This window comes from Elephas maximus, chromosome 4, assembly GCF_024166365.1.
Source record: "Elephas maximus indicus isolate mEleMax1 chromosome 4, mEleMax1 primary haplotype, whole genome shotgun sequence".
Lineage (NCBI taxonomy): Eukaryota > Metazoa > Chordata > Mammalia > Proboscidea > Elephantidae > Elephas > Elephas maximus.
In genome coordinates, this window is record NC_064822.1 from 62,584,344 (window position 1) to 62,611,376 (window position 27,033).

The 27,033-nt window shown below is 42.6% G+C and overlaps 1 protein-coding gene across 1 annotated transcript in view; it reads right to left on the minus strand.

Moving 5' to 3' along the window:
- The window catches only part of ANO2 (anoctamin 2), a 377,551-nt gene that overhangs the window by 284,209 nt on the left and 66,309 nt on the right, over positions 1-27,033 (minus strand). The window contains exon 3 of the mRNA XM_049882253.1: positions 17,945-18,043. Coding sequence (XP_049738210.1) covers positions 17,945-18,043 — 99 coding nt within the window. The remainder of the gene's footprint in view (positions 1-17,944; positions 18,044-27,033) is intronic.

The window sequence follows — 27,033 nt, forward strand, 5'->3', positions numbered from 1 at the left end:
ACTAGGCTTAGAAGAAAAAGAAGGTAAGGAGGATCTGCTCCTTACCTCCATGCCTTCGTACATGCTATACCTGCTTCTGAAATCTCACCCTCCTTTTTCACCTGGATATCTCCTACCTCATCTTCACTAAAAAAAAAAAAAAAAATTTTTTTTTTTTTTTTTTTAGTACTAGGCTCAAATGCCAACTTTCCTTGTCCATTCCCTTCCTGCGATGCTTCCTGGGTGCCCTGTGGATGAATATCTGCGTCATAAAATTTATCATACTCTTCTCTAATTCTTGGTATACGTATCTGTTTCCCCACCAGACTGTGGACTTCTGGGGAGCAGGAACCATGTCCTGTTCACCTCTATAGCTACGGGGCCTAGCACGCAGGAGGAACACAATAATGTTTACTGAATGAAAGGCCCTAGTCCTTGCTGACACGAACACATTGTGTGACCTTGAGGGACAAATCACCACCCCTCTCAGATTGTTCGTTGCAAAAGATGGGGAACCACTACTTCCCATTATGATGAAAGAACAGGAACCAGATTTACCCTTCCACCTGAAACAACAAAGCACCCAAAGAGAATACCTGAAACGATGGTTTTCAAGCCAGTGATCCCTGAGGGACTAAGTCCTGCAGTTGCCCCAGCTCACTGCCTCAAGAGAGGTTCCAACCCACAGTACAGGAAGGAGGAAGGGGGAGCCTGGTATACTCCCTGAGTCAAGGAGACAGAGCTCAAAGTCTGGGGAGATCAAAGGACAGACTATCTGAGAGGAGAGAAAGAGATGAACACAACCCCAGAGATCTGCAGAAGGTACCCCCTGAGTATTTAGCAATTGTGTGTGAAGAAACTACCAGAAACTAGAGAAAGAACCATTTGAAAGGATTGGAAATAGCACCGATTCCCACCAGTGAGACTGGAAAATCACATAATTCACAGGGTATTAGATAGAGTACTCTAGAAGGCCTTGATTAGTAGTGGGAGATAATTAACCTTAGACTGAATACTGTTCCAGATCCACCTAACAAACCATAAACGACTCAATAGCTTTTAAGGTATTTCCAAGTGTAACATTCTATGGCTTTAAACGTTTAATGAGAAAAAAGCATTTGCTCACGGCACAAATATTTCTAGGCACCTTCTAAGATCCCAGATCCTGAGCTTGGTGGTCCATTGTGCCAAGTCCTGGAGAAGTACAAAGATGACCCCTACCCTTACAGGATGCTTTACAGTGTATCCAGCACTTCCACGGGCATCATTTCATCCGGAGTCCACGTGGGCCTACCAGATAGTGTTGTTGTTGTTAGCTGCCGTGGAGTTAGCTCCTGACTCATGGTGACTCATTGCACAATGGGATCAGGCCATTGTGATCTATAGGATTTTCATTGGCTGATTTTCAGAAACAGGTCACCAGGCCTTTCTTTCTAGTCTCTCTTAGTCTGGAAGCTCCACTGAAACCTGTTCAGTATGACAGCAACACACAACCCTCCACTGACAGACAGGTGGTGCCTAGCTGGGAATTGAACCCTGGTTTCCTGCATGGAAGGCAAGAATTCTACCACTGAGCCACCACTGTCCTGGTAATATTAGCTTTTTTATTTTACAGAGGAGAAAACTGAGACTTTGAGAGGTGAGGGAATTTCTTGAGTCCGTAGTAAAACCAAACCTGGAACCCAGGTTTCCTGACTCCTCACCCAGGGTGCGATCCTTGGAGGGGCTCTACCATCTGCCCCTTGGAAGGGAGTAGGCTAGAGCTCCCCTTTCAGCCCCCATCAACACCCAGCAGCCTGGGTTCCCTGGCATTCAGCAGGATCCAGGAAGGCACCCCATCTTCTTTATTATTACTAATACAATCATCAATGGCATCGTTCATGCTGTTATTCTTGGACATCAGAGAATTAGGAACATCCCTAGAAATGGTGAGACACATGTTAGCCAGCTGGTCCCCATTATGCCCTCCCTGGGTACACGATATGCCTTTCATGTGCTTAAAATCATAAATAATTTTTAAAGAATGCTGCTCTTACTTTTTATTCCAGGGCTTAAATGTGGTTCTCATAAAGGCTTACTTGGCCTCGTTGTCACAGTCTAAGGGGCTTATTGAGATTCCTTCTTTTCATACTTCTTTTTCCCCTTTTGTCTCCCTCAGTCTCTCCCCTTCAGAGGGGCACAGCAGTGTGGTCTGAGGACGGATTTGTTTCCTTCCTGTATTGAAATCATGTGCCTTCCTGGGGAGCAGGCAACGAAGGCAAGAGTGATATCTAACATGGACAGCATATGTATGACTGTCCCCATTTTACAGATACAGAAAAGGAGGCACAGAAAATTTTACTAACATGTTTATAAGATTATAAACAATATAATCTTGATTATCCGTGAGTCATTCATCGGCCGTGACCTAAGAGGACCTCTCCCAGCAGCTGGCAAGAAAGGCCAGCCAAGGAGAGTCGGTCTAGGCTTAGAGCTGGAGCACAGGCCCCAGCTATGAGCCTGAGTCCCTGGTTACACCCCAGAGCTAAGCAGAAACTAATTCAGATTACTCGCCTTTTTTAATTTATTCATACTTTTCTCTGCTCCTTCTGCAGTCACTGTGGATAACCGAAGTTCAGCTGTTATTATTTATGGCATCTCATTCATCTTGAGATAGGGCTGGACTGAGGATTAGCATCACGCCCTTCTTTTGTTACTGTCGTTAGCTGCTGTTGAGTCAGTCCCTGACTCATGGCAACCCTGTGCACAATGATCTGTTATAGATCTGACCATTGTGATCCATACAGTTTTAATGTGGACATTAAAACATTTTCAGAAATAGATTGCCAGGCCTTCACACCCTGCTACTAATTGCCATTAGGTGGATTCCAACTCATGGCAACCCCGTGTGTTGCAGAGTAGAACTGTGCCCCATAGGGTTTTCAAGGCTATGACATTTTGGAAGCAGATCCCCAGACTTGTCTTCCAAGGTACCTCTGGGTGAGTTCGAACCGCCAACCTTTCAGCTAGTAGTCCAGCACTTAACCCCAACCAGGGACCCCTCACACCCTTCTAGTCACCTTTAATTTCAAAAGGCTCAGATACACAGAGAAGTCTAACAATGTGCAAAGTGGCACCACCAGTCAATAGCTGGGCAAGGGTGGAAGCCTCTGGAGCTAGAGAAGTGATGAGGAAGAGAAGCTAAAGATGCAGTTGAATCCATCCCACTGTTCTCATTCCCAGCTGGGATGGCCCCCAGGAGGGGCCTGAGAGAGCAGAGAGGGACACACGTACCATTTGCATTGAGCCAGGACCTGAGGGGTTCTATGCTGCTGCACATTTATCCTCACCCCTGCCCATAAGCACATTTACCCTTGAGTGTCAAGCCATTTACCAATGGAACTGAAAACATCCCTGGGGGTTGCTAAGATCTACTGCAGCCTAGAGCCAAGAGGGGGACTTTGTGTGTGCACATGAAGAAAAGGAGCTAACCAAGAGGTTAAAGTGATGTGAGGACAGGGTCATGAGCCACGGAAGAATGTAGGTGCCTACTTAACCTGTTGCCGTGGAGCCAATTTCGGCTTATAGCGACCCCATAGGTCAGAGCAGAACTGTCCCATACAGTTTCCAAGGAGCGCCTGGTGGATTCGAACTGCCGACCTTTTGGTTAGCAGCCATAGCTCTTAACCACTGCACCACCAGGGTTTCCAGGTGTCTATTAGAAGCTGAAAAAAAGAGGCAAGCCAACAAATTCTTCCTTGAAAGCCTCTAGAAGGAACTAGCCGTGCTGATGCCTTGACCTGAACTCAGTGATACTGATTTTGGACTTCTAACCTCCAGGAATAACATAAGAAAATAAATCTGTGTTTTTTTAAGATACAAAAATAAATAAATAAAAGGGAAAGAAAAGGAGCTAGCTAGTCTCTTCATTCCTACCTGTGCTGACAGGTAAATTTCTTATCAGTAGCCACCCTGAATGTGGACAGTCCTTTATTTACAGAATGTAAGTTCTCTACTGTCTAATTCTGTATTTCTTTACAGTTTTTAATTCTGTTCTCAGTATGTCCTCTACATATGAATGAATGTTTACTGACTTTTAAAACCTGGGATAACACTGAAAATCCTGAGGTGGTTGATAAGGCCCTGCATGAGTTGTGTCTCCCGCCTCAGCCTCAGGCCCCTTGCCCAAGGCCCTGTGCTGCAATGGCATTGGCCTCCTCTCAGTCCCTCACATCAGCCAGGACTTTCTTACCTTGGGGCCTGAGAACATGTCCTTCCCTCTGCCAGGAGGTACTCACCTCTTCTCCCTTCCTGGCAAGCTCAGATGGTACCTTCCCTGCCCACCCTACTCCCTCATCTAAATTAGTTTCCTCTGCTTGGCTTCTCTCTTCAACGCACCATGCTCTTTTTTCTCCCGTGGGTGCCTCCTAATTCATAACCATTTATATAATACCTGAATCCTCACCACACTGACAGCCACATGAAGCCAGGGAACAGTTGTATTCACCAATGAATCACCAGCCCTCACCACTGTATCTCATTTATAGTGATCCTCAATAAACAGCCACCAAATGAATGAATGAATGAGTAAATGAATGAAAAATGTAAGCTTTCAAAGGGCTAGGAGATCTTACACATAACTCAATCACATTCTACATACAATTAGACCTTCCCTAAATTTTCTTTTTAGTAACTAAAAGGGCTATCGATGACCTAGATCAGAAATGGCTACTAATGCTCTCTGCAAACAGCATTCCTTCCTACTGCTCTTGGATGGGGCCCCAGAAGCAATCTCAACATCATTCTCCAGGGAACTACCACCATTGGATTGGATTTGGCAGGTGTGACATATTCTTTCATTCATTAACACATATTTATGCAGTGCCTGCTATATACCAGGCTCTGTTCTACCTGCAGCTATACAGCAAATCAAAGTTCCTGTCCTCATGAGGCTTCAATCTATTGGGGATACCCAAAAACCCACTGCCATCGAGTCGATTCCAACTCATAGTGACCCTAGAGGACAGAGTAGAACTGCCCCACAGAGTTTCCAAGGAGTGCCTGGCAGATTTGAACTGCTGACCTCTTTGGTTAGCAGCCGTAGTACTTAATCACCACGCCACCAGGGTGTCCACTGGGGATACAGACTATAGAAAAAGAAATATGTGATATAATATCAGGTACCGCTAACTGTTATAAAGAAAAACAAGATGGGGGAATGGAGAGTGTAGGGGGACCAACTTTAGACAGCAAACCAGGGAAGGCTTGTCTGTGGAGGGGACTCCTGAGCAGAGACCCAGTGGAAAGACAGAGGGAGTGCGGCAGGTGTCTGCAGGAGGTCTCCCAGGCAGAGGGAACATCAAGCAAAAAGTTCCTGAGATGGAAATGCGCTTCTCATTTTAGAGGAATATTAAGGAGGCCAGGATGGCTGGAGCAGAATGAGCAAGGATGGTAGGAAATTGATTTCTATATCAGAGATGGAAGATATGGAAATCATTTAGTCCCTGACATAGACACTGTCATTCCTGACCCCTCTCTGGTCTGGAGGCTTTTAATGCCCACAGCAGGAACCACCTAACATCCTCGGGTTCAACTTTGCTGCAATCATGGGACAGATCTAGCCCAAGGTCCCACTCTGACTTTGCTCCCAGTTCCCTTCTCTAAGCTCTCATCATCATCATCATCATCAATAGTGTGCTGGTAAATGGATAACAAGCATGGTGGGGGGTGAATACCGCCACCTTGGCCAATTTCAAGCTATCAATGATGTAAAAACTGGCTTGTGAAATTCCTGAAAACTTAACTGTCAGGCCTCAGGAGCTGCTACAAGCCAGCACATCGCTGACCCCAGCTCTTACTGGGTCAGAGCTCTGCTCTCAAGGCCTGGGGCCGGAGCTGACTGCCTTTCCTGCTTCTCTGCTTTCCACCTACTGCCAACCCCCTGCCCATACCTCCACAGGGGCAGCCATGGCCAAGCTGGGCCACCTGCTCCCACGCCTCCTGTGGGGAGGGTGACCACCTGCCCCAGTGTCTCCTGCTGTCCTGGATGTCTATTGTTAATAACTCTTTCACTCTCAGAAGTGCCCCACTTTAGATGATAAAGGAGATGGTCAGCCTATCCATTGTTCTCTGCTCTCAGCCCCATCGGGACTAGGCCTAGGGTCCAGGTCCCAGCCAGCCCCGTCTGTAATGTGCTATCCCAGCTCAGACAGACATTTCTTAAAAGCATTCAAAAAGAAAACCACTATTTATAGTTCTATTTTTTTTTTAATTGTGAGTTAAAAACGAGTTAATAAAAATGTTTAAATTCACTCTCTGTAATGTTTTCATACTTCTAGCTTCAGGCCTGTCTGCTAAGAGGTCCGCGGTTGGGTCTGCAGGGCCTGCGGTCTTACCAGGCCAGTAAGCACACCTAGAACAGAGCTGTGTGTCATCCTGGGCTCCTCACTGAAACCGCAGTGCTTAGGTGCCACGGGTCTGTTTTTTCCTAATTTTTGAGCATGAGAAGAATTACACAAAACAAGAAGAATAAAAAGTTAAAGCATTCTGTACTCTTTCCGGCCTATTTAAGTAGCAATCAAAAAGCATGCACCAAAAAGCCTATAAAGATATCAAACACAAGCCCTGCCCTTTCAGCTGTGTCTCTATTAAAAACAAATGTTTGCGAACAGGCAATGATAACAAGGGGTAGGCCCCAGCTACAGCCAGCCTTATGTAAACAGTAACAGTTCTATTTCACTTAAAAGTTATTGACGATAATAATGAATGAATCTGTCCAGAAAGGCATCTTGAGAACTGAGTAGACAGTGACCCTTCTCCCCATGACCAAGGATCCACAAGTCCTCCATCCTCAGTAAAACGCAGGAAGTTTCTCCTGCTTTTTATTTTCTGGTCATCGAAGAGGTTTCCTACACTATCAAAATAGCCCCAATGAGTAATTAAATCACCATCTGATGAAGAAAGGAATTGGTCAGGGTGAGAGGGAAAAGGGATGACTCCTGATTCTGAGTTTTTTTTTTTTTATAGCTGTGGCCGCGCAGTGGTTAAGCACTAGGCTGCTAACCAAAATGTCGGCAGTTTGAATCTACCAGCCACTCCGCAGGAGAAAGATGTGGCAGTCTGCTTCTGTAAAGATTACAGCCTTGGAAACCCTACGAGGCAGTTCTACTCTGTTCTGTAGGATCACTATAAATCGGAATTGACTCACAGCGTTGGGTTTGGTTTGGCTTACATACAGCTGTGAGCTGAAAATACCCACTATTATGCTGAGGGACTCGGCTGAGGATCACAGCCACAAAATGTTCCTAGGGCTTGGGGAGCAAAAATTATTTGGCAACAACTGGCCAATCAATCCAGCATTTATTATGTATTATGGAGTCTTTGGGTGGTGCAAATAGTTAACGCAGTCAGCTGCTAACCAAAAGGTTGGAGGTTCGAGTCCACTCAGAGGCACCTTGAAAGAAAGGCCTGGGGGTCTACCTCAGAAAAGTCAGTTCTTGAAAACCTTACGGAGCACAGTTCTACCCTGACACGCATGAGGTCACCATGAGTCAGGGTCCACTCAACGGCAACTGGGTTATTATTATTACATAGGGTCCCTGGATAGCAAAAGCAGTTTATCCTCCACTGCTAACCTAAAGGTTGGCAGTTCAGACCCACCTAGCGGTGCCATGGAAGAAAGGCTTGATGAACTGCTTCTGTAAAGGTCACAGCCAAGAGAACTCTATAGAACAGTTCTACTCTGTAACACACAAGGTTGCCACAAGTAGTTATCAACTCAACAGCAAGGGGTTTGGTTTTTACATAACACCATACCAGAGTCTTCAGTGTGGTTGCTTCCTGTGAAGAGCATAAACATAGTTTCTGCTCTCAGGAGGCTTATGGAACATCTGGAGACAAAAGAGTAAGGCACCCAAAGCAGTTAGAGAAAAACTAAAGGGCAAGATACATGCTGGTTCTAGGTTGACGAAGAGTACAGAAAAGGTGAGATCAGTCCAGGCTAAAGGACTACAGGAAAGCTTATGAGGGAAGAGAGATTTGGGCTGGATGCAAAGATTATGTGGGGCATGTTTATACAGCGAAGATGGAAAGATCATTCTAGGACCTAGGGGAGAAATTTAAAACGTTTGAAAAGGCTCCAGCCCTTGGAAGAGAGAGTAAAGTACTCTGCTTTCGAGGAGAGTCTAAATCAGGTCGCTTCATGGAGAGATGTAGAGGAGAGCAGTTTACCATGGGCAGAAGGACTTAGAGAAAACCAGGGGTGGTACCAGGCTCAGCGACACAGCCCAGCCCCAGATGGGGAAAAGGCAGGCATAGGGTAAGTGTTGTTGTTGTAGGTGCCGTTGAGACGATTTTGACTCAGGACCACCCCATGTGACAGAGCAGAACTGCTCCATAGGGTTTCCTAGGCTGTAATCTTTATGGAAGCAGATTGCCAAGTCTTTTCTCCTTCAGAGTGGCTGGGTGGGTTCAAACTGCCAACCTTTGGGTTAGCAGCTGAGCATCCAACCATTGTGCCACGACGACACCATAGGGTAAATGTAGGAACTCGTTTAAAAGGCAGCTTAAGGAGATGGCAGGGGTGGGACATTTTTATTGTTAATCATTTGTACACAATTGGAGTGTGAATAACCCCAAAGCATATCTGTCCTCAGGTCCCTCAGCTAATAACAACAGGGGGAAAATTAACGAATAGTCCTTTGGTTTACCTACAAACCACAGCACTTTAAAGCTATCACAGAGAATTGGTGCTCCAACCTCCTTACTCCACAGAAGAGGAGTACAGGAATGTCGAGTAATTCACTAAACTAGTCCATGGCAATAATAATAAAAATTTAAATTATTTAACTGTACCAGTCCGGGATTATTTAATCTAGGGCAGAATTCTCCAGAATATATTCTGCAGATTATTGGTTCCCCCTCATATTAACGTGAACAGGAAATATATTAACAAGAAACGAGTTAAACAAAATTGAACCGTTTTCTTTACTGCAAGGCTTCTCATAACTTTTAATTGGCCAGGTAAATTGTCAGAATTCTTGAGTTTGACCGTGGAAATTTTTTTTTTTAATATACATAAAGAAAAAGACTATCATTCTATGGAATATACTTCAAGAAATGCTATTCAAGGCCACCCTGCCTCGAGCTGTAGATTCTTGGGTGAAATAAGAAGTAGGAGCATTTTTGGTTTTTGGAGTCGGACAGACATGGGTTCGAGTGCTGGTTCTATCCCTGTCAAGCTGTGTGACTTTGCACAAGTTCCTTAACCTCTCATATCTGCAGTTTCCTCATCTACTAGGCTAAATCTACTACCTATCTCATATTACTGTTGAGAAGCTAAAAACAAAACAATGCATGTAAGGATCTTAGTAAAGAACACTGCATACGGGTAGCTATATTTATGAGTGAATTCATTTAATTATCTATTTATCCACTTATGCCTATTGCTACAAGTTTTTTTATTACAGGATCTTTTTTGTTTTGATTGGCGTTGTTGAGAATGGTTTTATGAACCTTTTTCCTCAAAGTTAAATGTAAGAATTATGAAATTTTAACAGAGTTAAAAAAATGTTAACATCATCATTTACAGATATGTCTTACCAAGGCAGAAGTTATTATTTCATCAAACCAACAAGTGTCTTTGGAAAGAGAAGCATAAATGGAAAAACAATTGTTGAATTAAATAAGCAGCTCTTCCCAACATTAACCATCACCAGATCTTCTCCCCTCTTCCATGCAAGGTGAACCAGTCCCAGGCCTTTCTATCTCCTCAAAATAGAAACAGAATGTGAAGAAGTAGACACAGACAGGCCAAGGTCACCCAGGAGGACCCTGCTTCTGCTCAGACCTTGCACAAAGACAGCTCTGACCAACCCCACAACCCAACGTCGAGAACTGAACAAGTCTAGTCCAAGCAATCACAGAAGATGCCAAGTGGATTCTTGGGATGCAGAGCAAGTCTATGAGCCTGTCAGAGACCCAAGTCTTGAAGTGTCTGCCAATAGCTTTCTGTCAGACACCCAGAGGAAAAGGATCCTGAACTTCAAAAGCACAAACCTCAAGTGTGGTAACTGAAAAGCAAGAGGTACCACGGTCCTGGCTAGGCAGAGGTCCTGAGGCTGGGTGGGCACCAGCCTATGGAACTTTTCCAAAAGCCATGGCTACCAAATTGGAATCTCTAGAGAAGCAGTAACAGATATCTGTGTGCAATTTCCAACCGTTTACAAAGCTTAATGGAATTAATGTATTCCTCCTAAGGTGCCACTCAAGAAGTCCATTGGTGGCACAAACAGTTAAGCACTGGACTACTAAGAGAAAGGTTGGTGGTTCAAACCTGCCCGGTCTCAGAAGACAGGCCTACTGCTTCCGCTTCCACAAGGTCACAGCCTTGAAACCCCTATAGAGCAGTTCCACCCTGCACACGTGGGGTCGCCGTGAGTCAGAATTGACTCCGTGGCAATAACAACAACAACAAAGGGGACACTCGGGTGAACTAAAATTCAGGTTTGTTTGCGTTTTAACTGGAATTATATTAGCTCAATGTGATAAGACTGATTTTATTATTCTGGTCAGAAAATTCTTAATGATGGTTATAGATTTCCAGTGAATGAAAAGATGAGTTATTCTTTAATATATCCAGTTTAGTAGATAAAAATATTTTAAAATATGGGTGCCATGTTGGGAATTCAAGTATTAGTGGCATTTCTGCTATATCCTTTATCTTTGAGTCAAGCTGGTTCATCAGAAATATACAGACATTACTTTGTAGTATTACCCTGCCTGAACTACAGTTTTACATTACATCCTCAGTTTTTATCCAGAATCTGTTTAAGAAATGGCCATACAAAGAACATTACTGAAAATATAGTCCCTTTTATTGTCCACGTCCTTTATGTAGCAACTGGACTTTAGCAACAGAAAAAAGTCATACCAGGAAGCTCAGAATGGAATTCTGTCTCACATGTATCAACCACCCTTATTTTTCACTTCTAGTATCATTATTTCCCCTGTACACCCCTAGTTAGATAGATAACCCAACCCAGTGCCGTCGATAGATACCAAAAACCCGTTGCCATCAAGTCGATTCCGACACATAGCGATCCTATAGGACAGAGTAGAACTGCCCCATACGGTTTCCAAGGAGCACCTGGTAGATTCAAACTGCCAACCTTTTGGTTAGCAGCTGTAGCTCTTAACCACTATGCTACCAGGGTTTCCAGATAGATAGATAGCTGCCATCAAGTGGACTATAACTCTTGGTGACCTTATGTTCAAAAGAACAAAACATTGCCTGGTCCTGCGTCATCCTCACAATCACCAGAATATTCAAGTCCTTCATTGTGGCTATTGTGCAAAGCCATCTCACCCTTGTTGGCCCTCTACTTCACCAAACAGGATGTCCTCCTCTAGTGATTAATCCCTCCTGATGACAGGTCCAAAGCAAGCAAGTCAGACAATGCCCAGTTGTGATCCATAAGATTTTCATTGGCTAATTTTTGGAAGTAGATCTCCAGGTCTTTCTTCCTGTCTGAATCTGGAAGCTCCACTGAAACCTGTTCATCATGGGTGACCGACCCTGCTGGTATTGAAAATACCAGTAGCATAGCTTTAAACATCATAGCAATAGCCAGCTACCACAGTATAACAAACTGACAGACAGGTTGTGGGTACAGCCCTACTTCCTTCCCTCCAATTACATGATTCTTTTCTGTGTGTTCTTTTTAAAATGATCCATTTGTATTCATGCCTTTGGTTGTAATCCACCTCAAGTCTTGTTTTTGGAAATAGGCTAAGACATGAGTCAAATAATCCCAGGTTCACGGTACAGAGCCAGTAATGGGACTCACAGCCTCTGTTTGACACACCTGCTGTATATCCCTCGACAGGGTGCCCTTCCAGCCCTCCCTCCTGCCTGTGTCGTCTTCCTGCTGGTTTTCCCAGTGACTATATCACAGACCTCACACACGGAGCCATCACATCTGCAGATACCCCAAGGACCCATGCTTTAGGAAACAGAAATCTCTCAGCATGTAGTCCAAAGGCCATCTGTTCCCACCTCTCCATTGATTCCATGTCTGGGCCTCTGGCTGCCTTGGCAGATTTAAGAGACTGGGCCTGGTCCTACCCACCCACTCCCAACACCACAGATGCTGGCTGTGAAGAGAGAAGGAGAAAGAGCAAGAAGAGGTAGCCCCAGTCTGGTGCCAACTGTGAGGCCATACACACACTGAGCATAAACAACAATACCAACAACAGTAATAATAACAGCTATAATTAGGCAGTTCTACTCTGTCCAATAAGGTCACTGAGTCAGAATTGACTCAACGGCAATGGTTGGGTTATCATATTACATAAATAATATATTATTATTATTACTGTGTAGGCCTGTATGCTAGGAAGGAGCTGTGGTGGTACAGTGGTTAAGAGTTCAATTGCCAACCGAAAGGCCAGCAGTACAAATCCACTAGCTGCTCCTGGGGAGAAAGATGTAGCAGTCTGCTTCAATAAAGATTACAGCCTTGGCGAGGACATGGAAGCTCCACAGACACATCCAAACTCCCTGAGGGAATGAACTGCTGGGCTGAGGGTGGTGGGGACCATGGTCTCAGGGAACATCTAGCTCAATTGGCGTAACATAGTTTTATGAGGAAAATGTTCTGCATTCTACTTTGGTGAGTAGCATCTGGGGTCTGAAAAGCCTGTGAGCAGCCATCTGGAATACTCCACTGGTCTCACTCCTTCCAGAGCAAGGATGAATGAAGAAAACTAAAGATACAAGGGAAAAATGAGTCCAAAGGATTAATGGACCACATCTACCACAGCCTCCACCAGACTGAGTCCAGTACAACTAAATATTGCCTGGCTACCACCACTGACTGCTCTGACAGGGATCACAATAGAGGGTCCCAAACAGAGCTGGAGAAAAAAGTAGAACAAAATTCTAACTCAAAAAGAAAGACCAGACTTGCTGGCCTGACAGAGGCTGGAGAAACCCTGAGAGTATGGCCCCCAGCCACCCTTTCAGCTCAGTAATGAAGTCACTCCTGAGGTTCGTCCTTCAGCCAAAGATTGAACAGGCCTATAAAACAAAATGAGACTAAGTGGCTTACCAGCCCTGGGACAGGGACTGGAAGGCAGAAGGGAACTGGAAAGTTGGTAATGGGAAACCCAAGTTTGAGAAGGGAAAATGTTGACATATTGTGGACTTGTTAACCAATGTCATGGAACAATGTGTGTACTAACTGTTTAATGACAAACTAGTTTGTTCTATAAACTTTCATCTAAAGTACAATAAAAAAATGGTAAAAAATTAAAATTAAAAAAATAATAATAATAAAGGTTACAGTTTTGAAAACCCTACGGTGCAGTTCTACTCTGTCCTATAGGATCGCTGTTTGTCAGGACCAACCTGATGGCAACGAGTGTGTGGGGGTCTATGCTAGGCATTCTACATACATCATCACTACTCCTACAACAGCCCTTTAAGACATTTATCGCTCCTGTTTTGAAGATGAGCAGAGCTCTGAGTCTGCTTTCCTAAAAAGGTATAATCTTCTGAACGTTAACAGCATCTACTTGCACACAAAGGACTCATAAGCTAAAGTTCTTCCAGGCTCCTAGGGACAACCACCATGACTCTATTAATGATAGCTACAAAAGCCTTGACAGATTGGACAAGAGTGATTTCCACCCATCCCAGGCATGTCACTTCTTCAAAGTTTCATGGAATCTGGCTGGGCTAAGGTTTTCTCTGACAAGGAAGTCCACCTTCATAGACTCTGTTATCTCCCCCGGTCCGTTCCCCTGCCTTGTCTCTGCTAGAGGCAGAACTTGGGGAGTAATTGAATGTAAGATGTGAGAAAGGGAGTGTACATATATATAAATGAATGAAAAAGCAACATGGGTGTTCACCACAATCCCAAGTGGTAGAAGAGCCATCCTTGTAAAGAGTATAAGTGAAAAAGTCACCTGCCCCTAAACATCCATTTCCAACCTTCCCCGGCTGCTCAGGGGCCAAAGGCCAGGCCTTCCTGCAGCCTTCCTGTGGGATGTTGAGTGTCCCTCACAAAATGCTGGCTCCTCTATTGTTGTTTTTGGAAAACAAATACTTCCTTCCAAGATTCTCCCTCCTAGTTAATATCTGTGCTCAGGACTCCGAGTCCCTGGATGCATTACTATGGATTTGTCTGGTCTGAGACCTCAATTTCATGCTTTCCTCCCTGTCTTCCCTGTCTCTCTGGACCTCGCTGAGTTATGATCCAGGCCCCCTCCGGCCTGAAGGATGCTTAACTGATCCCACGTCATGCCTCATTCTTCCTCCATGTGCCCCTCCCCAGGATGTGGCTCATTCTCGTTTTAGTCACTCCCCAAACCCATATAACACAGAAAGAAATGCCACTAGACCCAAGGTTAGTCCTCTACAGGTTGCCCTATCTCATCCTCCCTTCTCCATGGTCCTCTCCCACCTCAGCAACTAGGCTTAGCCTGCCTCCTGGGGATCATGTTCTCAGATTAATTTTTGCAAATATGCACATACTCAGCATACCAAGTTGTCCCCCTCCTGCTTATGACAACCTCTCTGTGAGGTCAACTACTAGCCACTGCATTCTGAGGACAAAAAGAGGATCTGGGGCCATACAGCCAAACCCTCAGAGGGATGCCAGGACTGTCCACCTGTGCCCAGTATGGGACCCAGAAACTTTGGGAAAAGTTGTGTCTGTTGTATCTCTAGACACAACCTTCTAGGAGCAACTACCTGCGCTGCTCTCCCCAGACTCCCTACCCTACCACATTCACAGACAGAATCTGTGCTGAGCTAATCAGTTGCTATTTGACAGTATTTAGTTAGTGCTTCGGTGTCTGGGCACATGCAGTCTTCCTTTCATGCCCTTTGATTGTAAGCTCCCTGAGGGCGTGTGTTGTTTCCTTGCCCATCAGTACTTCTCCAAAGACTGTCTTACCAATCCCATCAGAGCTAGCCAACTATTCAGTCAGAAATGAAATTGGCTGGAGGACTAGGAATTGAGAATACACATAAAAAACTTGAGAACAGACATAATAAAAAACTCCTGTAAGGATTAAGAATTGAATCCTTACAACAACCTTCTTAAAAAAAAATAGGGTAGGTATTGTATTACAATACCTGGATATTATTATAATATCCATACTATAGATGAGGAAACTGAGACTGAATGATTAGGTGGCGTCCCCAGATCACACAGCAAATAAGTGCAGAACTAAGGATAGAGGTCTTATCTTCTGAGGACTAGCCTAGCGCAGTCTACCATCCTGAGCTACCAGAATGAAAGTGGAGGGAAACTGAGATACAGTTGCTTTATAATATGACCTCACCCTAATCATCACATTTACAAATTCAAGTGTAGGTTCTGCCTAAACTACAGATGGTAAATTCCAAAAGGCTAAATGTATGGTGGCACTTAAACTCTGAGGGAAGATATGTCATTTAAGCAGAACTATACTTTCAAAGTTATGAGCTTGAGAACACCAGAGGAACCAGAGGCAGACACTACTTGGGGGCTGAGCCTGGGGATGAGAAGTAGAAGAAAGTGGTAGAAAATAAGAAGTGTGGTGAGTGCACAAAGTACAGAGAGTGAGGCTAGGAAAAGGCATCAGGAGAAGGAGGTGAAAGGAAGAAGAAGAACGGAAGGAACAGCATGAGAGTGAAAGGAGGATAGGAAAGAGAACAAAGAAGAGAGGCAACAAGGAAAGACAGAAGAAGAATACACATTTCTATGCCTCTACGTTTCCTGCTAAATGCATCACCCTGTGGGGGTGGATACAATAACATGGACATTAAAGTTTTGCTCAGTTTCTTTCCAAGGATCAGCCAGCAGAGACAAAAACATAGGAAATAAGACACAAATAGAATGAGACTGAGAGAATGAGACTGAGGTAAATCAAAGAGAAAGGAGAAGAATACATCGCAGTTAGAAGGAAGGCAGAAGGAACAGAAGGGAAAGGGGTGACCAAGTAAGGACACCACCAGAGGGAAGCAGAAGCCTCCATCTAAGGCTAAGTCTTGGGTCGTGCTGCCAAGAGACCAGGGAAACATCCATCAGTTGAGGAGGAGACAAGCTCTAGAGCTAAGATGCTGCCTGCATTTCAGTACAGTGATATTAGTAGTGAGAGAACTGAAAGTAAGAGACAAAGAACACAGCAGTTCACCTGAAAGAGAAAAGCAGTGTGGTTCTTTTGTGCGTTCCTATGTGAAACAAGGCACTTTAGGCACGAGACCCAAAATGAATTTACCTTTTATTGGTAAAATATATTTGGAGCTGATATTCATGTCTGTGTTTGCTCATTGTTTAATAGTTATTGGTCCACCTGCCATGGAGGGATTGATTGTCCATCTTAATAAATCACTAAGGACAGAACCTGTAGACTTCAGCCTTCTTGAGTAGGACAGTCATGACGGCATCAGTCACATGCAGGTATTTGATTAGTGGTTGTTGTTTTTTTTTTAAATATATTTTATTGCGTTTTAGGTGAAAGTTTACACAGCAGATTAGATTCCCATTCAATCATTCATAGACAAATCGTTCTGTGACATTGGTTACAATCCCCATAAAGTGTCAGCACTCACCATTTCCACTTCACCTGCCCCTTTCCATCCATCCAATTTCCCTGCCCCTTCTTGCCTTCTCATCTTTGCTTTGGTCTCATATAGTTGATTTTTTTAAGAAGTACATTCCTCACGGGTGTTATTGTTTATTTTATATAGCCCAATCTATCATTTGACTGAAAGGTAAGAATAAGTGGTTTTTGATGGAGACAGTAGATCTGTTGATAGAGAAGATAGTGTTAGCATAGCCAACGAAGTAAATCAAAATGGTGATGTTGACAGTACACAATGCTACTGATAGTGGGAATGGGATGAGAAGAAGGGTGGTGCAGAAGGCAATGACTATGGAATCCTGTTAATGGTGGGGAGGGTGGAAATTACGATAGTGGTAGTTAGAATGATGGAGATGCACTCTGTAAAGCTGGGTCACCATTTGTGAAACAACACTCTGTGCGTGTGTGTGTGTGTGTGTGTGTGTGCTCACCCATGGTTAAATTAGAGCATTATCTGCCCCATGACCATTCCTAGAGACATCTCAGGCGGTCAAAGTCAATGATCACTCTTTCCCCTATCATGCCTAATAAGAAGAGTGGGGGATCTGTGGACACATTTTTCTTTCTCTTTGGAGCTGTTTGCTGGGTTTTGTTTTACAAGAAACATGTCATCTAGGAATTCCCTGAAGTATATTTTAAATCATACATAGACTGTTACAGCTGAAAAAGACCTCAGAAATCGTGTAAACTATGTGGTTCTCAACGCAGATGGACATCAGAATCTCCTGAGGATTTTTTTTTTTTTCACAGTACTGATGCCAGGACCTCATTCCGTACCAAGCAACTGAATCAAATATCCCAGAAGTGGGATATTGGCATGAACATTTTGAAAACACTTCCAAGATGATTTTGATGAATTCACCGGATTAAGAACTTTCTCTTTTACAGAGGAGATAACTGAAACCCACTGCCATCCAATACTTAGTGGGAGATCAGAACCAGAATAGATGTCTTCGCAGGTTTGCTGCTATCAACATGGCTTGCTGTGTGCTTCCACTGCTACATTCACCCTAAAGAAATGCTGGCAGTGTGGGGAGCCCAAGAAGGAGGGAAAAGGAAAGTATAACAGAGAAATTAAGAAGGCAGATCAGAGTGATTTTTGGCTTCTTGTGGAACACAATCCAGGTGGTGCTCTGTAGTGAAAGACTCTCTCTCACACCCAGCCCCTCTCTCCACCCCAACCCTCCTCCGTGTCCCACCTACACCATGGTCACATACTTAGGCTCCCTGGGGATGCAAGTGTGATTTCAATTCCACAAAACCCACATCCCACCTGGCCCTGTTCCCAAACTGTATTAGCATCCATCCAGCCCTCGTGAGACCCCAGAGCTCAGGAGAAACATGCTCATACTTTCTTGGTGGGAACTTTGATCTTCAAAAATTCCGCTTCTCTGGCCAGCACCTGCCACGGGGCATGTATCCGGACAAAAATGGATCCCTGGCTTTTACTCTGCAAGGTATAAAAGAAGAAGAAATAGAAACATTTATAAGGACACAGCTTAAATCCCTGACTCCCCAACTTCCACCAACCAGAAGCCCTAAAGGCCCTGCTGTTCCTTTATTTTCTGCTTTTTGTTCTCTTTAAACCCCACCAGGGACCAGTCCCCTCCACGCCATATCCCATCCACCAGTTCCGTTCCAGAAATGTTTTCATTGAAAACTGCAGCATAGTGTTCCCAAAGAGTGGTCCCTCAAAGTTTGGTGGCTTCAGAGCAAAAAAGAGTTAAAACAATTGTGTTCACAGATTTTAAATGTAAGTAATTATAATTCTCCCAGAAAGCCCATTGCTCTCGTAGTAACAGTTGATTGGTTTACTTCACTAGCTTTCAGTGAACAGTCTGCCACTCATCTCTGTTCACATAGTTTCATTGTTTATAGTGAAGTTTGTAGTTTTATTCTACTATTGCGTTGTGTTGTAGCCCCAAATCACAAAAGTGGCTTGTTGAAGCCTAGAAGTAGTGATATCAGTAATAATGTAAATAGTACAACTCAAACAATATCATAAATATAAATCGTGAACACGGCTTCAGTGTGAACATAGAACGTGAATCCATGTCCCAGGACAAGTGATTCGGTGAGTGTGCTGATTTCACCCAAAGAGTCAAAAATAGAGGGGAAAGGAAATGCAGTAATAAGTATTTGAAAATGTGGTTTTATTGGCCCAGCAAGCCATCTGGCCTTCGTCATGGTACTCTGTCTCTTATAAAACTATGTCAGATTATAACATGGAGCGATCAGAGTTTTTGCCTCATCTTCAAATAAAGTATAAAAACCAGTTGTCACAGAGTGGATTCCAACTCATGGCAATCCCATGTGTGTCAGAATAGAGCTTGCTCCATAGGGTTTTCAATGAAAAATCAGAAGTAGACCACCAGGTCTCTCTTCTCAGGTGCCTCTGGGTGAATTCAAAATGACAATCTTTTGGTTAGTAACCAAGGGCTTGTGCCACCTGAGGACTCGTATGGCTTCAAATTTTTTTAACAACAAGTACACATAGAAAAATACCAGCATTAACTTAATTTGTTCATAAAGAATGAAAGGAGATCAAAGCCAAATAGAAAAAAAATAAGTAAAAGTCTCATTATTAGTGAGACACTTGTAAAACTACCTGTAAAATTAATCACAAACATTGTGTCCAGAAAGAAAGTGAAACAAGCCGAGAGCAAAATTCTTTCATCAAATGACTGCTGGAAACCACAGACAATCTGTAGACCACATGCCATTTATATTTGGGTGAACCTTCCAGGGGCAGAGTGTGGGTCAGGTGCTAGCAAGAGCACTATATAGAAAGAAGTACTCACAGCTCTTGGTGCCCTTTACCCCCTGACAGCCCGTGACACAGGAGAAAGTATGTTTTTGTTTAATTAGTGTGTTTTTTGTGAAGCAGGACACAGGGAGGTAAGTAGAGAAAAGGCACCCACTTGGTGTGCAACAAAGGTGTTACTGTCCTCATAAAAGCAGTGGTGCCTTTTGGAACTCTTTTCTCGGCTTTGTTCACAAAGAACAGTGGCTGTTCAACAATATGCCCTCTGACCTTGGTTTAGGGTTGAAGATAACAGCGAAAACCACCAACTCAAGCACTGACTATCTGCGTTTTGGTGCTCTGAGCAGAGAAATAGGTAGCACATGGCAGACAGCTTATCCCCACTGAAGTATACTTACTGATTTTGAAGTAATAAATGAGGTAAAAATATTTTTAACGAAGCAAACAAAGCAAACCAAAACCAAATCAAACCGGTTGCTGTTGAGTCAACTACGACTCATGGTGACCCCACGTGTGTCAGAACGGAACTGTAATCTGCAGGGGTTTCAGTGGCTGATTTTTCAGAAGTAGATTGCCAGGCCTTGCTTCCAAGGTGCCTCTGGGTAGACTTGAACCCCCAACTTTTCAGTTAACAGCTGAGCACTTAACCATTTGTGTTACCCAGGAACTCTTACAAAGCAAGCAAAGGCTATTTCTATGATTTCAAATGGCAGCACCACAATATATTTAGTAATTCGAACATCTGGAACCTACTCCCATTTCTGGGATAAAATATCATGTTTTATAAGGTAGAAGAATGAGTCAGTTTCACAACAGGTTTTCTGGAGAATTCTACTAAACTTTCAGAGAAGAGTTGACACTAATTCTACTCAAACTATTCCAGAACATAGAAGGAAGGAATAATCCCTAATCCATTCTATGAAACCAGCAAAGTCCTAATACCAAAGCCAGGCAAAAACACCACTAAAATAGAAAATTACAGACCAATATCCCTTGTGAATATAGATGCAAAAATTCTCAACAAAATTCTAGCCAACAATATCCAACAGCATAGCAAAAAAAATAATACATCATGACTAATTGGGATTTATACCAGGGATGCAAGCATGGCTCAGCATTAGAAAATCAATCCACAGAATTCACCACTAAATAAAATAAAGAAAAAGAATCACATGATCATCTCAATCAACACAGAGAAGGCATTTGATAAAAATCTAACACCTTTTCCTGATAAAAACTCAGCAAAATATGAATAGAAGGGAAATTCCTCAACATAATTAAGGACATATATACAAAACAAACATCCAAATTATTTTCAATGATGAAAGACTGATATCATTTCCCTTCAGATCAGGAACTAGACAAGGATGTCCTTTGTCACCACTCTTCTTCAGCATTGTACTGGAAGCTCTAGCTAGAACAATAAGGCAAGAAAGGGAAATAAAAGGTATTCAAATTGGAAAGGAAGAAGTAAAATTATTCTTATTCACAGATGACATGATCTTATACACAGAAAATCCCAGAGCCTCCACAACAAAGTTACTGAAACTAATGGAAGGATTTGGCAAAGTGGCAGGGTACACGATCAACATACAAGAATCAGTTGGGTTCCTCTACAATAACAAGGAGGACTCTGAAGAGAAAATCAAGAAATCAATACCATTTACAATAGCCCCCAAAAGGATAAAATACCTAGGAATAAACCTAACCAGGGACATAAAGATTTATACAAGGAAAACTATAAAACACTATTGCAAGAAACTAAGGAACCCTGGTGGCACAGTGGTTAAGAGCTCAGCTGTTAACCAAAACATCAGCAGTTCAAATACACCAGCTTCTCCTTGGAAATGCTATGGGGCAGTTCTACTCTGACCTATAGGGTTGCTATGAGTCAGAATCAAAAAAACCAAACAGCAAGCAGGTTTGGTTTTGAGGTTTGCAAGAAACTAAAAGAGATCTATATAAACAGAAAAACATTCCATGTTCATGGATTGGAAAACTTAACATCGTGAATACGTCAATACTACCCAAAGAAATCTATAGATATAATGCAATCCTGATCCAAATCCCAACAACATTCTTTAACAAAAGGGAAAAACTAATCTCCAGCTTTATATGAAAAGGAAGGAGGTCCTGAATAGCTATAGCAATATTGGAGAAGAACAAAGCAGGAGGCCTCTCACTTCCCCATCTCTAAACTTACTATATGGCCATAGTAATCAAAACAGCTTGGTACTGTTTCAATGACAGACACATATACCAATGGAATAGAATTGAGAGCCCAGAAGCAAATCCTTCCACCTACGGGCAGCTGATCTTCGACAGAGTCGAAGTCATTCAATGGTGAAGAAACAGTGTCTTTAACAAATGGTGCTGACAAAACTGAATATCCGTTTGCAGAAAAATGAATCAGGATCCATATCTCACACCATGCACAAAAACTAACTCAAAATGGATCAAAGATCTAAATGTTAAAGCTAAAACTATAAAGTTCTTGGAAGATAACATAGGGTCAAAACTAAGGGACCTAGTTTTTGACATAAACAGTTTATTAAACAAAACTAAAAATACATGAACAACAGAAGATAAATTAGATAAATGGGACCTCCAAAAAATTAAATACATATGCTAATCAAAAGACTTTACCAAGAGAGTGAAAAGAAAATCTACAGGCTGAGAAAGAATCTTTGGCAATGACTAATCTGATAAGAGTCTACTCTCTAAAATACATAGAAAATTTCAACAACTCAACAACAAAAAGACAAACAATCCAATAAAAAAAGTGGGCAAAGGACATGAACAGACACTTCACCAAAGAAGACATTCAGGTGGCCAAAAAATGCACAAAGATGCTTGCAATCACTAGCCATCAAAAACCCGTTGCCACCAAGTGGATTCAGACTCATAGCAACCCTATGGGACAGAACAGAACTGCCCCCATAAGGTTTCCAAGCAGCTGGTGGATTCAAACTGCTGACCTGGTAAGCAGCTGAGCTCTTAACCACTGTGCCACCAGAGCACCTCCCATTAGCCATTAAAAATCAAACTTGTTGCCATTGAGTCAACTCCAACTCATAGTGACCCTATAGGAACTGAGCAGAACTGTCCCATATGGTTTCCAAGGAGTTCCTGGTGGATTCAAACTGTCGACATTTTGGTTAGCAGCAATAGCTCTTAACCACTACACCACCAGGGTTTCCAAAGTGAAAGAACACCTGAACAGGGACTTGAACCCTGGATTCTCAGATTAAAAGTCTGATACTCTACTGACTGAGCTGCCCAGGCCATAGCCATTAGAGAGATGCAAAATCAAAACTACAAGGAGATACACTTCACCCCTGAAAAAATGTCAATGATTCAAAAAAACAGAAAACAATAAATGCTGGTGAGGTTGTGGGAGGATTGGAGTTCTTATACGTTGCTGGTGGGATTGTAAAATGGTACAACCACTATAGAAAACAGTATGGTGCTTCCTCAAAAAGCTAGAAATAGAAATACCATATGATCCAGCAATCCCACTCCTAGGTATATATCCTAGAGATATAAGAGCAGTTACACAAATATTAATATGCATACCTATGTTCACTGCAGCATGATTCACAATAGCAAAAAGATGGAAACAACTTAAATGCCCAACAACAGATGAATGGATAAACAAATTGTGGTACGTACTTACAATGGAATACTACACAACTATAAAGAATAATGAAGAGTACACAAAACATAACATGGATGAATCTGGAGGACATTATACTGAATGAAATAAATCAACCACAAAAGGGCAAATATTGTGTGGTCTCACTTTTATAAAAAGTCAAGAATAGGTATTCACACAGAAAGCAATGTTCTTTGATGGCTACCAGGGATGGGAGGGGGAGGGAGAGAGAATCACTTTCTAGACAGTAGACAGTTGTTATTTTTGGTGATGGGAAAGGCAATACCCAATATGGATGGCATCTGCACAACCTGTCCAAGGTAAATAAAGATACTAAGAAGTACTTAAGAATAAGGAACAATTTTGGTAAATGCTATAGTATGAGGTTTTGCAACAACAGTAATAGCAACCCAAACACACATGTGTGGTTCCTAGGTAGACATGTATACATACGTATGAATAAAAAATAAAAATCCAAATCCATTGCTGTTGAGTCGATTTCCACTCATAGCAGCCCTATAGGAGTGAACAGAACTGCCCTCACAGGGTTTCCAAGGAGTGCCTGGTGAATTCAAACTGCTGACCTTTTGGTTTTAGCTCTTAACCACTGTGCCACAAGAGTTTCCAATATGTGTACAGGAAGGCACATATGAGTATATGGGCATACATGTACAGATGTATGTGTAGGCATACGTATACATGGTTATGTGTACTGCATATATATTCATATATAATAAACCACATAGGGGTGCAGTTACATATACTTCCTAGACACAATCAAACACCTTGCAGGATTAGATTACTGGGCTTGAAGACCTGGGACCATAGTCTCATGGGACAACTTGGTCAATTGTCATAACAGAGTTCATAAAGATAACGTTCCACATCCCAGTTTGGTAAGTAGCATCTGGGATCTTAAAAACTTGCAAGGAGGCATCTAAGATACAACAATTGCTCTCTACCCGTCTGGAACAAAAGAGAATGAAGGAAACTAAAGCCTCAAAGAAGAAACTGGTCTACAGGAGTAATAGCCCACGTGAACCACGGCCTCATCTAGCCTGACACCAGAAGAACTACATGGTGCTGGCTACCACTACTGACCATTCTGACCAGGGACGCAGTAGAAGATTCCAGACAGAAAAGGAGAAAAATGTCCTTTTGTTTCCATTAATCTAGCTTCCCTGCCCCTCCTTAGCTTCTCAACTTTGATTTAGGGTAAATGTCGACCCTTTGGTCTCATATAGTTGATTATTTAAGGGAGCACAGTATTTACAGTTGATATTGTTCATTTTATAAGCTAATTTATTATTTGGATGAAAGGCGACCACTGGGAGGGGCTTCAGCTTCAAGTTCAAAGGGTATCTTAGGGAGATAGTCTTGGGGGTTCCTCTAATCTGTATCAGGCCAGTAAGTCTGGCCTTTTTTTTAGGAATTTGAGTTTTGTTCATCTTCTCTTACTGGAGACAGAAATGACGTTATGGGTTGTATTTAAAAGCTGCATCCAAAGGCTGTAACAGAACATGAAGACACCCTTTCTAGACTAAAATAGAATCAAATAGTGAATAAGAAATTGATGTGACAGCCCTAAGATGAAATACTCAACCTCCCAGCTTCCAAGTGTGATAAAGTTCTAACAAAGCCCGGAAAGTGGCCTTCAGTGAGAAATCTCTCTCATTTTCATCTTTGGTGGAATATCCAGACCTATTACAGTCATCAATCACTTGCTGCTACTACTAAGCAAAATTTAAGCTTTTCTAATGTATTGAAAATAAAGGAGAAGAAAAACAACCATCTGTGAACCTGACCGATCATGATGGCGAGCCCGAGCTCCCCATCATGGCCCCAGATATGATGTTCTTGGTGAAAGACAGCAAACGGTATCATCTCCCTCGCGAATATAAAATCATGACTTAATTGTTTTCATATGTTTTTTTATTTTTAAATTGTGATGAATCTTTTTCAACTTGATAGAATCGGTGGCTCAGGTGTATATCAAATATTTCATTAAGTGGCTACAGATGTTCAAAGTCTGAAAAAGATTTGGGAGCAACAAGGGTCAAGTCTCATGGCCTTGGTGGCAGACTGCTAGCTGTCCCCTGATAGTCATTCTCACTTTCTTCAATTTTAACTAAGGACATGGCCGTACAGGATCAAGTCTACATCTCCCAGCCTCACTGGCAGTTAGGTGTAACCATAACACTAATTTCTGCCCCATGTGATGTAGGTGGAAGTTTTATCAAGCAGCCTCGGGTAAACTTCTTAAGAAACAGCAAGTGGGTGCCTTTTACCCCTTCTACTTCTTCCCTTTCTCCAATCTGCTGCTTCAGTCATGAATACAAGCATCTTAGATCATGAGGTCAAAGTCAAGGCCAGAAATAGTGACGACGTATAGAGTGAAAGTCTGGGTCCTGGCTCCATGAGGAGTCGTAGCAGCCCTGGACACCTCCCAGGTTTTTACATGAGAGAAAGACAAAATCGTGCCTTGTTTAGCAACTAAGATTTTAGAGTATCAATTGCAGGCTAATGTTATACTAACTAAAGCAGAACTTTTCCCAAAGTGGGTAGGTTAATTCCCTCCAGCAAGGCATGCTTTTCCTCTATTCTCCTCAAATGGAACTTGTTTTAAATGAAAATAAAAGCTGGAATGCAGTTTTATGGAGCTAACGTCTAGTCATCATGTTCCTTTCATGCCATACAATGTTGTTACCCACTCATAAAAAGAAAAACATAGAAGCTGATGTGAAATATTAGCCAGTGTGACTGGCTATGTCCCCTAAAGAGAAAACAAATACTTGAAGACCTCTGAGCAAAGCCATCATGAAAGCAGAAGCTCTTTTTACTAACCCTAGGAATCTAAAGAGGACCCCTGGTGGCTTAGTGGTTAAAGTGCTCGGCTGCTAACCAAAAGGCTGGCAGGTTCCGTGGAAGGAAGATATGGCAGTCTGCTTCTGTGAAGATGCACAGCCTTAGAAACCCTCTGGGGCAGTTCTAGTCTGTCCTGTAGGGTCACTATGAGTCAGAATCGACTCAATGGCAGTGGGTTTGATTGGTTTTTGGAATCTTTAAGAAAGCAGATCGCCAGGCCTTTTCTTCCGCAGTGAGCTGGGTGGGTTCCAACCACCAGCCTCTCGGTTACCAACCAAATGCAAACCATTTGTAGGGGAGTGGAAAGAGCCTAGGTTTCAGACCTAGACAGATTAAGATTTGAATCCAGAATTTTGCAGCTGTAGGACCTTGGACAAGTTACTTAACCAAATAAGCCTCGGCTTCTTTATCTGCATAAAAGGATGAGAAAACCTTGCAGGACTGTTGAAAGGATTAGAGATAAAGTATGTGAAGCTTCTGATACAGAGCCTGAAACATGGAATATTCAATGAATGGTAGCCATTACTACGGTGATTAGCTCTACACAGCTAAGGTAGAGCTTCTTCGCCACCTACCTGATCCATCTTGTGCATCCTTCAAACACCTAGTACTGAGCTGGGCACACAATAGCTCCTCAGTAAATACCTGCAATTGATGGAAAGGACTTTGGGAAAACCAGCTCCTGCTAGATTAAAACTGTGAATAATTTATCCTGATTTGCTTACTGCCTTGCACTTTTAAAATCATTTACAAGATTTTCTAAATGCCCTGTGTAACCTAAAGGAATTCACAGGTTCAAAATATAGTGCATGTTACTTTCTGAAACTGATACAAATAAAATTTAACATAAAGAGTAAGACATTAGCCATCAGAGGATAAAACCCATTCTGAAAAAGGAGTCTGTAAATGAGTAGTCAACACAACTGGAGGAGCTCCCAAATTTCATCAGGCATCTAAAATTTAAGTTCATGTAAAATGAGCTGTAATATAATTTTGCTCTGGTCATCAGGAAAGGGAGAACCAGTACACAAAGATTTCTCCAGGGAAACTAAGCAGATCCATCTGGGGGACACAATTATGCCAGTGGCAAGAAACGTGAAATACATGATGGAGCAGATAACGTTCTCCAGCTCTGTTGAAATGTCCCATAAAACTA